Source organism: Phalacrocorax carbo, chromosome 3, assembly GCF_963921805.1.
Source record: "Phalacrocorax carbo chromosome 3, bPhaCar2.1, whole genome shotgun sequence".
Classification (NCBI taxonomy): domain Eukaryota; kingdom Metazoa; phylum Chordata; class Aves; order Suliformes; family Phalacrocoracidae; genus Phalacrocorax; species Phalacrocorax carbo.
The window spans coordinates 54,179,867-54,194,641 of record NC_087515.1 but is presented as its reverse complement, the minus strand read 5'-3'; the positions used below and the strand labels follow the sequence as shown (position 1 = coordinate 54,194,641).

General features: G+C 40.1%; 1 protein-coding gene across 2 annotated transcripts in view; it reads right to left on the bottom strand.

The window, feature by feature from the left end:
* Window positions 1-1,009: 1,009 nt before the first annotated feature.
* PRKN (parkin RBR E3 ubiquitin protein ligase) overlaps window positions 1,010-14,775 on the bottom strand; it is a 775,925-nt gene continuing 762,159 nt past the window's right edge. For both annotated transcript variants that reach the window (XM_064446939.1, XM_064446938.1), the window contains exons 11-12: window positions 6,268-6,385; window positions 1,010-2,273 (exon numbers count right to left, since the gene is read on the bottom strand). In XM_064446939.1, the coding sequence (XP_064303009.1) occupies window positions 2,164-2,273; window positions 6,268-6,385 (228 nt within the window). In that variant the 3' untranslated portion in view covers window positions 1,010-2,163. The remainder of the gene's footprint in view (window positions 2,274-6,267; window positions 6,386-14,775) is intronic.

Genomic DNA, 14,775 nt, shown 5'->3' with positions numbered 1-14,775 from the left:
TGACTCATGCCTGCCATGCCCTGCCCAGGCCAGAAAGAAATACAGGATCTTATCTATAGCCCATTGACTTCAATGGACCTTGGTCCAGGGGCATAAATTACATGTTTCTACGTGACAATTAAAACATTAACTTGTTAGGGCAGGCTCTAACTCAGTGAAGCTGCCTTACAGTGAACAAGTTTTTATTCCTCTGTAAGAAAGACACTAAAAAAAATGGGAAAGGGATTCACCCTTTCTTTATTCCAAACGTTTCTGGATACGAAATACAGCAATGAGCTCCCATGTAGCACACTATCAAAGTAAAATTAAGCAATGTGATTTTTTTTTTCCCCTAGCCTATTGGCAACAAGCCATGTAAATTATAAAATAGGTCCAGGTACAGGAAATCAAATCATGAAATAATCAGAGCTCACAGTACAATATCCCCATTAAGATAATGTACCTAAATGACCTACATCGCAGCGTTCTGTTGCACCACTATGCTTCAGTGTAGCTACTTCTGCACACGTTTTAGTTCACTGGTGCCAAAAAGGAAAATGACCTTTAAGAAATGGCCATTGTCCTTGCTTTGCCTCTTCTTTTCTCTCTCATTTTCTTAATTCTACCAGTTCACTCTCAATTTTTCTACCTTATCCTTTCATCCCTTTGTTTCCTCAGAATTTTAATCCCACTTCCAGCTGAGACAGATGAATATTCCACTGCTTTTAGCAACTGGGCATTTTTGTAGTGAGCCTGGGATTTCTTTATACCTCAAGCTTCTTGCTCTGCACTGACTGATACAAGGCACACCCATATTTTCAGGGCTCTACAGCCATGCCATACAAAATATTAATTCAAACTTGATACAAGAAGCCCATGGCCCTGGAATTTATTTTGTGCTATTAGTATATTTTAATCAAGGGGCTAGCCTTTCAGCTGCAATTTCGAATCAGTCAAGGAAATACATGATCCGCACAACATCTTTGTGCTCATTTACTTTGTATTCAAAAGAAAAAAGAAATAAAGAAAGTTTAAAATTTTGAACACTTTATTTATTGTGCGTTTTTTTCCAAAACTGAATTGTGCAAATCCTTACATGGCATGTTGTTTGAGGACAGTGCTCATTCTTTTCAGAGTAAGACAGCAGTGTAAAGCACACCAAACAGTAAGACTGTTCAGGCTTAGAAGCGTTAGTAAGCTTTACTTACTGTGTTAACATTGTAAAATGAAAGATGTCTCTCTGCCCCACATTGTTTGAGCTGTGAATGTGTTTTCAGAAATACACTCATATTCTAATTCATTTTAGGAGACTGATGTTAGAGAAAACCCCTGAGAAGTCTCCTCCTGCCTCCCCTTGTCACGTCCTAAGTATTGCTGTAAGCACAAGAAAAATGAAGCCCTGTGAGCCTAGCTTGCACAACACTTAATCATATCCAGTCACCACTGCAACAGCAGTCACAGTTACAGCTGAAACTGCATCCTTAGCTAATCTTCCAATGGCAACAAAGCCTGTAATGAGTACCTAGGCAGGTTTTGTGTTGCATGTTACAAATACACAAGCACAAATATTGCATAAAGCTGGATGTTTCTATGAGAATCTGGTGTGAAAGCAAGACCCCTACAGAAAGCCTATTAGGAAGGAACCCTGAGAAAACACTGAAGAGCCGCAGTCTTCCCTCTGCCAAAAAAAGCTGTTAAGAAATACTGCCTCAAAATCAAGAACTGTGCTGAATGAGCAAAGGAGTGGTCAAAGAAAAAGCAGCTGATGCGGGGAACATCCTCCACCCCCCCCTTGACACTCATGCACTCACATGCGCATATGCAGGCTGCTCTCTCTTGCAAGCATTATGGATTCCTGACTATAAATGTCAAGCAAAGTTCCTCATGGTAACCCTGTCTGCTCTCTGTGCTGACAGACTGCACAAGTTCAGAAAGGTGTAATTTGCCTATCTTTGTACCATGATGAACAATTACTCTTTTTACTTAGTGGATTTAAAACCCTTGGCATAACTTGCGTGTGATTTTGATATGATTGCATATGCAAGAAAGCAAAAACCAACAAACTGGGCAACTTCTGAACTCTGTGTCCCTGAAGCCACAGGGAGTTTTGTTTAAGCAAGGAGTTCAGAATTTGGCCCTGAAGAAAACAAACTTTAGCAGCGATGCAGGCTGGCCTCAGCACCACTAGTCAAACCAGTGATCTCCCATGCAGGTTCTGTTCCACTCCAGGCCACAGTTCCAGCACCACTCAAATCTGCACTGAGGGCGAGGACATTTCATGTGCATGCAGCCACCTGCAACATAGGAACAGAATAGTCTTGGTACCTCGCAAACACTTGGACATGTTAATCAGCAATCAGCAGTTTTAAAATCAACTTTCTTAGGTGTTCATTTACTAACCAAGTAGAATATTTAATAAAGGAAAAGAACAAACCTGAAGAATACTTTTCCTGGACTTTCTAAAACTAGCTACTCCGCCTCTTACTGGGGTGGAACGTACTGGTCTCACTTGAGGTGCTGCAGGAATAGGAACTGCAGTCCTGTCTGCAACAGGGCTAGGGAAAAGTGATGACAGTCTCTGGCCTCTCAAGACAATCATGGCTGTGTCTGCTCAAGGATAGTCTACCCTACTCCAGCTCTGAGCCAGAAGTTGAACAAAGAGAGATTTGCAAAGAGAATAAATCAGGAGACACAGACTTTGGTGGCTGACTGCTGATTATATCAAAATGACATTTGTAATTTAAGTTGATTTGACCTTCTTAGTATCTGAAGCAACCTTCTGATGGCACCAAGGTTTCCTGCGTGTTGGGTTTCTTACTTGCCCATACTATGAGGCAGCTTTAATCTCTTTGCTCACAACCTTGATCAACTGTTTACTTTGTAATATATAAAACATTAACATTGTCAAAGGTCATTACAGAAATACACTTCAAATGGACATTATGTTACTTAGCACACACAAAGAAATCTCTTGTATAATTCAAACTGAAAGAAAAGCATGCAGAATAAAGAAATGCTGAAATGTCATCTTGGCTTGACTCTGGATGGTGATAGGATGTACAGGGAGGGTGTGCTCCTAACTGTACAACCTGCTACCCTTATACCACCTTTTCTATAAATGCCATTCCAGAATGATTCTCAGAAGGTAAAAACAGCAGGAGACACAAGAACTGATCTGTTAAAGTAGGCCTGGCTGCTTCATGTGACAGAAAGAGAAAACTAGCTGCGATGGCAAGGGCTATTTGTCAGATCATATCTTTGTGTAAGAGATGCAATTCGCCAGGCATTTTTATATTTTATTTAAGTGTAAGCATACCAATGGGCAGCCTCCCTATTACACTTTACCTAAGGTTTAGATAGATCCAATCCTCTCTTATAACTCATATTAAGCCATCACTGGGTAAAATGCATCTCAGTCCTGGCACAGGACCCAAAGCCCAATAGGCACCCTCTGTCATGCATGTGCTAAGCTACATAAATCATGTTATTCTCTGCTACGTGGCAGCTGAGATCCAAAGTCAGAGTGGAGCGTGCCTCAAGCAATGCAGCCTACAGCTCTGTGAGTCCAGCAGTCCTCTGAGAGATGTGGATGTGTGTCTAAACTCACTCAGACTGAGAATTGAGCTGTGGGAAAGTGTTTTCCTCTTTCATTTCAGCTATTACAGAAAAGTTATTGGCATATAGGAGTACTCTACAATGCCTATAGCTATACAGGCTATTATAGAGAAGTTATTGACATAGAGGAATAGGCTATTATACAAAAGTCATTGGCACTGTCACTGTCCCTTGTAAAAGAAAGTGTCCACAGAAGCATTTGGGGAGGGAAGGCAGAATTATTCTCTTGTGTGTAGTTAGTGTACTTCTCCCAAATGAGGACTGTTGGCTGACTTCGGTGTACAGTCGTCAGCCTCTTGACACCAGCTGTACTTAGGCAGAAGAGAAGTGCTCCTTTCAGTTCACAGATGTCAGCCTAGAAGGTGGCATGTGCGGTACCCATGACCAGAGAAGAAAGCAAGCACTGCACTTTTTAAGCTTCACACCTTAATTCACAGAATCACAGAATCACTGAGGTGGGAAGGTAACTTAAGAGATCATCCAGTCCAACCCCACCACTGTTCAAAGCAGGGTCAGCTAAAGTAGGGTGCTCAGGGTTACATCCAGTTGCGTTTTGAATATATTGTGGAATGGAGACTCTTTCTGGGCAACCTGTTCCACTCTTACACCACCCACATGGTAAAAAGCATTTTCTTATATTTGAACGGAATTTCCTGTGTTTCAGTTTGTGCCCATTGCCTGCTGTCCTTGCAGTGGGCACCGCTGAAAAGAGTTTGACTTTGTCTTCGTTGCTCCCCTCATCAGGTATTTATTTATCCAGTCATTTTATCATCTTTGTAGCCCTTCATTGGACTCACTCTAGTCCACGTCTCTCTTGTAGAGGGGAGCCCAGAACTGGACCCACCACTCCAGACGTGTCTCATCAGTGCTGAGCAGAGGGGAAGGATCACCTGCCTCGACCTGCTGGTGATGCTGTTCCTAATGCAGCCCGGGATGCTGTTGGCCTTCTTTGCTGCAAGGGCACATTGCTGGGTCATGTCCAACTTATAGTCCACCAGGACACTCAGGTCATTTCCGTCCAGTTGGCCCCCAGCCTGTACCGGTGCATTTCCCAACGCTATGAGGTTTCTCTCAGCCCACTGCCCAGCCTGTCGAGGTCCCTCTGAATGGCAGCACAACCAGCTGATTCCAGTAAGTTGAGACATCTCTAGCCTGCTGCTGTGGCTTCAGCATTTTGTGTTACAAGACACTGTTCTGACATGGGTTAGGCTATAAGCAAGGAAAGGTCTTTTCCTGCTTATTATCCATTTTCAGTAAATATTTTCTTTCAAGGGAAAAAAGTATTATGGCCTTTATTTCCTTTTTGACACATTGAGGATTTTTACAAGCAACTTCCCTAAACGTTAGTGGGAGTTGTGTAAATTATATCATGGTGTCAAATACGGATATCCTGTTTGTGACAAGTGACAACCGCCTGTAATTTAACAGTAAAGATTTTGTAGCAGAGACTAAGAGAAAGTAAAGGTCCTAGCACTGCTTCCAGCATGACCAGAAGATTTTTTAATTTGCCTATGCACAAAGTGTTAAGTATGAATAGTCAAGATTATTATTTGTCTATTTCTAATCCATTTCAAACTTCTAGTTTACAGCCTGTTTTACAAGTCTGTAAATAATTTTTTTACCTACCCCTCTGTTATCTCTCTTCTGCTGCCCACCTTGCTCTCTACACTTTGCCAAATCTTGTCTCGCCTTCCCGCTCTTGAATTCATGCTTTATTTCCTTCTGCTTCTTGTACTTGAAGAAGTCTCCCACTTTCCATCTGCCAACTGCCTTCTTTTCTTTCATGAAACACCAGATTTCAGGATTTTGTCCTATTTCTTCCTCAGTAATATTTCTGTAGTATCACTGCTTGAAGTGTTCTCTCCTCACATTTTACAGTGTCTTATTTGGGGTTTTCAGAGTCCCATCTGAATAAGTGATGCCACAAAACTGAGAAGCCTCCTCTATACTTAATAGTCGTACACTATTTAGGCAATACTTTTAATGTATTTTGATTAATTAACATAAATGCAATTAAATCTTGCAACAGCATGAACCTATAGTGTAAAGCCTACTTGCTGTTCCCGTTCCCCATTTTAAACACCCCAGTGCCAGCATATTACTTTTCTTCTTACATGGTAAGCATTGATGAGTGTAACCAGTTTGTCAGGACCTGTGTTTCTTGCTCTGACCTGCTCTTCTACTGTGGTCACGTCACTGGGCTGAGATTCACCTCATCTAAATTCAGCTATGTACTGTGTAGACATCTACAGCAGGACTAATTCTCCACACCCCACTTTTAGGTGCAATTCTTGTGGCCTACATTAGACACATGGTCTGCTTCAGCATCAGATGAGTTTTGCCCTACAAATGTCTATTTTTTCCAGTGACAATGGAAAATCTAGACAACTAGCTGACTGAAGTCATATGAACTCTACATCCAGTGTCTCTCTATGCCTCATTTTCTCTAACTAAAACATAATCGGGCATTTTGTCAGGGTTAATTAGTGGCTTTAGAACTAAGTGATTTAGATTCAGAGAATTTAGGTAAAGTGACAGATGGAAGATTCAAGCTCTGTGTGCTCTCCCTCTCTTGGAATAATAGTGTGAATATGTACGCACGCACATTCATATATTTGTATTGTAAAATGAATTTCAAGAGACAGTTAAGTATGAGATATCTAATAAATTTACCATTTTTTTCTACTGGAATATTGCAGCTGGGGCATGGCTTGGTTGTCTTCTTGATTGTTTCTCTAGATGCCTCTTCCCATCGAGCTTGCATGGCTGCACGTTCATCAACTACGTACCCCTGCAAAGAGAGAGAAAAAACCTCCTGTGGGCATGTCATGGTTTTAGCTGAATGCTGAAAGGCGTCTTTTGGTCATGGTGCCTACACTGAAGTGATACCTATTTACCTGTGAGAACAGACAGGAGTGGCTGCAAGACCGGGTAGGCTGGACTTTGTGAGAGATGCAGAATTTTTGCTTCAAAATGCAAACTTATTTTCTCCCAGCGTGCACAACACATGTATTGGGTTAGATCCCAGGCTGCAGCTTGGCGGGGGGAGCTGCAGCAGCTGGTGTGTGTGCCATCCTGGGGGTCCTTCCTACACCCAGCTGCAGCACAGGCTGTGTCCTCCCCACTGTTCCCTGCCCCGAGTAGCAGGCAAGGCCCTGGCAGGAGGCAGGAGGACACAGGGGGCATCAAGCTGTGCTGCAAATGCACAAAGACAGGTAAAGCAAAAGGCAAGGCAAAGCAGGGGTCAGATGAACCTGGCTGAGATGTGACATGTTACACACTGTAGGTTTGATTCTGCTTCAGGGATTAAAGACCTGCCTGCAAGAAAAGCAAAACCACCAAGGCAATGCAACACTTGATAATGCAGAGTAGTGGGTCCCTGGAAAGAAGCTGTTTTTCCTAATGAAGCGTACTCCTTGTTTTTGAAGATCTAGATTTCATTAAAACATAAACCTATATAAATTGAAGAGGCCTTAAGAGGCACAAAGACGAAACACAAAAATTTTGGAAAAAAAGAGTAAAAAAAAACCCCAGCGAACAATGAAAGCAAGTAACTCCCCAGACCAAACGACACAGATGGAAAAAGTCATCAGGAAAAGTGTTTTAAAAGAACTTCAGTGTTTGTCCTATTTATGACTGGGACAAAATTACATAATCTATACACGTGTCCTACTTGGCAATTTCCTACCTAAAATGATAGTACAAGGACAAAAGAGATGGCAGTGCCTTGGGTCATTTCTATCACACAAGGTTGGCAACTGTGTGAATAGTAGCTGTAAACAATACGTGCATGATCCAGCCTTGAAGTTCTGCTCTCTCCGTTTGCAGTGTGGGCTTTTTCAAGCACGCGGGGAAATTATGAGCTTAAATGAAATGACATAATTTGTAAAAATCGCCATAACTTCTTTGTGTATACCTTCTAAATACTTGTAGGCTGTTGTGTGGATAGTCTTTTAATATTTATTCACATGGGTAATTTTTTAATATTTATTTCTAATAAGACAGAAAAAGGAAATTGGCCCGACTTTTAAACACGCAACACAACCATAACTCCTACTGATTTCTGCTCAGCTACTACTGATAAAACCTGTGAGTTGTTGCAGTGTCAGTAAGACCTAGATTTTATTTCTTTGCTGAAGGTACCTGAGCTAAAATGGAGTAACAAAGAGCAACATCTTCAGAAATTATTTTCCAGCTCATCTGGTGGTCATTGCAACACGCATCTTAAAAAATCCCACCAGTCTTTTTTAATGACGGAACCTCAAAAATGTGTTTGTGGTATTATTTCTTTTGTTTTACTACCTACATCCATCTCCTCAGCCCTTTAATCGCCTTTGTTGTTCCTCACTTAATATTCTCCAATTTGCCAGAATTTTTGATGCAGAGGTGACAAAAGTGAACAAAGTCTTCTCAGCTGTACCCTAGAAGTGACTTTTACTTTTAGCTCTCTGCTTCTGGAGAGGGAACTCAGCCCTGCACCCTGCTGGATTATTTAGCAATTTGGCAAAAGGATGACCTCTATACAATGGTACATTTGTAAGTTCTGGGAAATAGAAAAAGCCGCTCAGGCTAATAGCAAAGAACATAATCTGGTATTGATCCTGCAACACCTTGACGTTTAAGGAAAGATGACTTTAGCAGGCAATCTGAGCTAATTCAGAGAGGCCTGAACACAAGATGGGGAGAGTGGGGAATGCTAGACCTGGGCCTCAGTTTGCCCAGTGACAGAAGGTCATATTAATTTCATCTGGTTGCAATGGAAATTAATTACTTAACATTGTTAAAGATAATTCAAGATGAAAATCACTATAGCAGTGAGAAAATATTGCTGTTCTTTTCAGAATAATAGCTACATGAGAATACTAGATGTATTTTTAATTTTTGCAGTCAACCCAGAAGAGCTTCACAGTCACTCTGTTTTTCCCAAATAGTCCAAATACAAACTGTGGGGTTCAGTACTTGGAAACACTTTTTCCCCATTTTCATGTCTTTGTTGTGCCCTAATAGCAAATGACACAGAGGCAAAATTTCACATGCCAAATTCCTAATTTAATTTGTATAAAGATATTTGATCTTAGTTCTGAAAACAAATGCAAACTTGGGAAAGCTTAGGAATAACTAAAATAAATGACTTCAAACCGCACATATGCAATTCACCAAGAAAGAACAAATTGCTGGAAACAGCAGAGTGAATTATTACATTAACATTTTCCATTGCAAAAATTCTAGCATTAAATAGGTGCAGCAGCATGATATTTTCAGCCCATTAGAGCTGAAGCATCCCTCCTATGCCCAGTCTTGCTGAATACTAAGTTAAAAAATTCCTGCTGCAGGAAGCAACTGCAGAGAAATGGTACAGTGCTGGAGTCCCTCCGATTCAGTAAAGAAATCATACCGTACTGATCTATGAGCCTCTAGTGTTCATGTGATTTGTTTAGTGCTCCACATACAATGACTGCAAGCACACATATATTTATCTGCATTTTCTCCTCAAACAATAAAGGAAACGTGTATGGCAATTCTCCATTACCAGTGTCTATTTAAATCACCTTCTTTTGTCCTAAGCTAGTGAACCTAATCTTTGTGACAATGGCCTAGGTAACAGAGCAGGTCTATCGAGCAGAGGTGGCTCCCACTTTATTTGGCCTTCCTGGTCTTGGATAGGAAGTTCAGACATGCTCCAGGTGTTCATTACATGCCAGATTGCTGAGGACGTGAGAGTTTGATCACTTGTCATGCTGACCCCATACCATATGCTCTAGTTCCCCAATTATTACAAAATATTTGTCCCAGCACTACTGAAAAGCTACTAGATTCCATCCATGCCACTTTATGAATTATTTTTTCTGCTGCACATTATGACCAGAGATGAATACCCATAAATACAGGAAGTTACAGTAAGAGCTGTTGCAAGCATTTTTCAACATCCCCTCTGCAATATTCCCTTAGTGAGATAGGGGAAAATGTCTGTTTTGTTATCACTGAAGGACACAGATTTACTTCTATTCTGTTCCTATGCTGAGTCCTTTGGAAAAACTAACAGGGATAAAGAGACCAGAGACTGCTGAGCACCATACAGCAATACAAGAACATGTACATGGAAAGCTTTTTATGCAGTTAATCAATATCAGGCAGTACTGGAAAAAGTCCTACAGAGACAGAAAGCATCTTGAAACAGAAATAAAGTGTCCTTCTTAAAGCAGCACCTCATTCAGGCAATAGGGCACACATCGACTTGTTGGTGGAACTACATAGAGTAAAAACAGTAAGGGTTCACAGTCAGCAACCAAGCAGTACCATCCAGATTAAAAAAAATTTATGGCAAAACTTGTTCAAAATACTGGAAGCATTAGATATATAATATTAATTTCCAACATCTTCCACATTATATACTATCTTATGTAAGCACACCTCTTTTATGACCATGCTTATTTTGCCTAGTATAGACAACATCTGAAAACTGAAGACCCTTGATTTGAAACAGAATATGAAGCTGTTAGCATTATGTTGTGCTTAGCTTCAGTGAATGTAATTTATGGACTCCTGCTTGTTTGCTGTTGGTACTTAATTCCTTTCTGCTAAGCAAAATATCTGTAAAAAAATGTACCCTAGTGTAGCTTCCTTTAAGTCAGAAATACCTTTCCTTTTGATCAGAAATGCTTTGTTTAAAGTTAATTTTTCTTGGAAAAATAAGATTTTTTTTTTTTAAATAGAAATATGTTTATGACTTCTTGTGAAGTACAGCATTTTAAAAAGGCTTAGATGTCTCAAAACTGAAAGACCTTTTTTTCTAGCACAAATGTGAGAACAACTATGGATATGTGAAAAGGTTTGAAAGGAAGATAAAGAATAATTCATTGTACACAAAGCGATGTTCAACCCACCATAACATTTAGATTAACACCGCCCACTAATTATTTTGGGCTTGAGATCTAAGCAAAAGCAGCCTCATCTGTTGAAGCTTCGTCTTCAAGAAATGGTGACAGTCCAACTTATATTTCTTTTTTTTCCTCAACTTCTTCTGGGCTGTTTTCTGAACATATTAACATGAATTAACCTTCTGTCATGTTTACTGTTGTCTTTTACTTCAGTTGTGGTGGAAAAAAATAGCATATATCTAGGGCAATAGATAGGCTAGAAGACTTTTGAAAAAAATGCCATTATTTGAATCACATAGGAGTCAAAATCTCACAAAAAGAGGTGTACATAGCTATGGGACTGGTGCTCTAGTCTAGAGAAAGATTATGGCTCATTAAAACACTAAAAAATAGCTATAGGTGTGGAACAGGAAAGATACCCATCCATGAGAATATGTTTCATGCACTGGCAAAAGAGAGGTGTTGGTACCACATTGATCCCAGTTAAACTAACATGGAGCAGATGAGCAGATTTGTGTGAGCCAATTTGTCTGGTGTGTCTAGGGAATTCTGCAGTAAAAAAGAGCTGCTTTGTGATGACAGCAACTAGCTAAAATCAAAGTGATATACACAGGCTATTGTGTCTGATACAAGATGAAAAAGACTTTTACTAAATAAAATTAGAGAGCTCTGGTTTGGTGACACTGCACATCAAGGTTCTCACTCTGCATGTTAGGGCTGTTCATATCAGCATGAATTAAATTCAAGGAGCTGGTGAATACTGAATTTACACTGCACTAAAGCAGAAAAATCTAGTCTAATACAGGTCAGTCTTATATAACTGTTTTCCCTGAGTGGAATAAAGAACATGCCTTCCCCCGTAAGTGGCAACACAGCTGCAAATGACTGCCAGCGTAACCTCATAAACAAAAGCAGCCTGTCACATCTTTTTGTTTTATTGCTGCCCAAAATAGGAAAGCTAAAATTCTATCTCTATAGTTCCCATCTATTTCTCATTAGACAGAAAGTTATGATCTATTCTCAGATTTCCTCCGGTGCATCTTTATTTATAACATGGATATTAATTTTACAGGACATTTCCCGGTTATAGTTATTTTTCTTGCTCCTTTAATTAGGCGTCTGTGGGTTGAACGTCCTATGCTTGACATTGTGAATATACTAGCTACTAAACCCCTGAGCCTCAGTTTCTTTTCCAGTTGTTTAAGATACTTTAGAAATCAAGGTAGGTGTACTGTTCTCTTGTACAGCCATGTTTTATTTAACTTTTTAAATTTATCTGATGGAAAAAAAAAATCAATGGTCTAATAATAGATGTTCCACATTTCATACTGTGACTCAGGACTCATTGAAAGATGTTATGTATTATGACCCACCTCAGTAGCTTTTTCTTTCACTAAAATGCAGTGAAATAATTCATGATTTTTCTGTGGTAAGCATTTACTATTTAGCATTTTGATTAATTTCCCCCCTCTTTCGAGTAGAGAAATAAGTTTACATAGAAACGCTGAGTGTTTCTCATTTTAACTCTTGCCTGTGGCACACTATTTCAAATACCTCACCTGTTTTCCACTGTTCTGAAAATGGTATGGAAATTTTGCTGAAATAGTGAAGGAAGAATTCTGAAAGTGATATTTGCAATATTTAGAGCATAAACACAAAATGCTGATAACAAAGGACTGGTTCAGAATGTCACACAACTATGGAATCCAGTATAATAGCTGATTTCCCTAACAACTCACCCTTCACTGAAGGTTCAAATAGAAAAGGAGCTTGTTACTTCCTTCATACAGTAATTCAGGAGACATATGCAATTCCACAAGTTTGTCAGCATTATGTCCTTCTATTAAAATTTAATATGCACGTTTCATAGTTTTTCAGTTCCACAAAAATGTTGTAAGAAATACATTACACCAAGCCTGATTTTCATGAAGCGTTAGCTAAATATTTCATATTTTACAATAATCCAGCTAAGGTTATTTTGAAAGCATCTTTATTTGGGAATTCCACATTAAAATCAAATTCAGAAATATCTTGTGCTCACAGTGGACCAATATGTTCTGCAGCATAATTACAGCAAACCACCACTTACACAGAGGCCAGGCTTCACAACCCTACATGCTTGCTGGCAATCTAGGCAAAATAGCATAAGAGATTAGCCAGATGTCTTTCAGTGGATGGGAAGGGAGGCCTGGCCAGCAAGGTCTGTATATTTTATACCACCTACTGGCAACTTCGAGATTGCATACATGAGGCAATGGGAGGAAAAGATGGGCTGGAGACTCACCTGCAGCCCAAGTGAGCTGGGAGCCCTTCCAGGAACTACATTACAAAAGACTTCAGCAGGGTGTGAAGTGATGTGACAGCCTTTCCTGAATGTGTGTGCACATGCAGGCATGTTTTTATGCCACTCCTTTGCAGCAAAAAGCATTTCTGGGAACTGATCAAAAGGGTCTGCTTCAGAGGTGATTGTTTGCCTGACAGCTCATGACTGAGTTAGGTGTGAGCCCTGAAACTATGGTTAGGGTTGCAGTCAGGGCCCAGGTAGCATGTACTGATGAATAGGATCAGGTCTGGAAAAGATGATACCTCTGAGGTTGGCACTGACTCAGCTGAGGCACTGGACTACTTTTGGTTTGGTCTGACGCATTCCTGGGCTGACAAGGCTTCTGGATAAGTTTTATACCACCAAGTGGCAGAAAAGGAAACTTAATATCCAAATCCTGCATCAGCTACCTGAGTACTATAAGGACAGGGATTCAAATAACAAAAAGCTGAAGTTTGATTTGAAGATGGTAGGTTTGGGGACAGGCTTTGAGATTTGGGTTTGAGCAAGTCCTCCAGCCTAGGGCTACAGCTGGGACAGGCAGCATCCCACAGGTTTGGAGTGGAGTTGAAGTTAAGTTTTACAGCACTAGCTATAAACTTACATTTAAACAGATTGCAGATGAATGTTTAGAACAGGTAGCTTTGTGGCTCATTAAAAATGCTGTTGTTGTTTCTTGTAAGGGGCCACAGCCTTTGTGCCAAGCCAGCACCACAGGCCTCAGGACCCATGAGGCTTTCTCTGGACTTGTTTTGGTCTGCCTAGAAATTTGGTTTAGCAAGTGACAGCAATTGTCTAATGACCAGGTGACTACTACATATTTTGCTTTTGTATAACTTTGTATAACTGCATGTTTTATCAATGTTACATGTGTTTTTGTAACTAATGGACAGCAATGACAAGTATAGGTATTACGCGCAGCATCAACTCTCTCTGACCCTAGTATAAAATGCTACACAGAGGAGTAAAGGCATGGGATGATAGCAGAGGCCTTGAAAGCACAGGCACAGGATGATATGGAAGGCCATTCTCAGTGGTCAGTTACCAAAATGCAACCTTGAGATCTAGGTAAAAACAGTTTTAGGCATAACAAAGAGTACAAAGACATAATCGACTTAGGTAAAACCCACTGATATCGACATCACGCTCCTCCTGGTAAAGGACTTGCTATGCCAGCCCCTGTCCCAGACTGAAACCATCAAGCCTAGGACCCTGAGAGGCAGTGGAAGGTTAAACATAACACCAGAGAAATGGACATCACCAGAAAGTTTGCATATCCATTATTTTAACTATATATAATTTGAACTATAAGTCCTAGTGTTATTGTAAATAGAATAAAAATAGTTCTTTGATTAGTAAAGACTTTGATTAGACTAACAATAAATTTTTTACTTCGCATATACAGTGAACCTGGTCTGAAATGAACACCTTTAGCAGGTAATGAGATTTTCAATATAATAAAATGGCGGAAATTCACACAACCTATTCTGTAACATATATGCAAGAGATTGGTAACAATTTTTAGCTGCACCAGCAACTAAAGATACATGTTTAGTGATGGATTTTGCTGGATTTAATAATTTGGAGTGCCAGGGCTGCTAGAACTAGCTGGAATTAAGTCTTGGACTAAGACTAGATGTGGCTTGACAGGATTTTTAAGAAGGTTGGGTTGGAGCATGGAGTAGAAGAGACTATGGGGCAAGCTTTAAGACTCCAGCCACTATAGATATTTTATCTAGGCTTAGGTTTACAGCTGTTGCTGGTCTAGGGCTAACAGTGGAGTTTGTTCAAATGAGATGTACTAGCTTTACTTCTGGGTCCTACAAAGACTGCCAGACTGGTTTTGTGGGATGATGAATTAGACATCAGATGTTCTTTTAGGTTCAAGCCTTTGAGTGCAGGTTATTGGAGGGATTTGTGTACAGCTGCACTACAGAAATCTATCATGACATTTAATTTATTCTCTTTACTAAATTCACA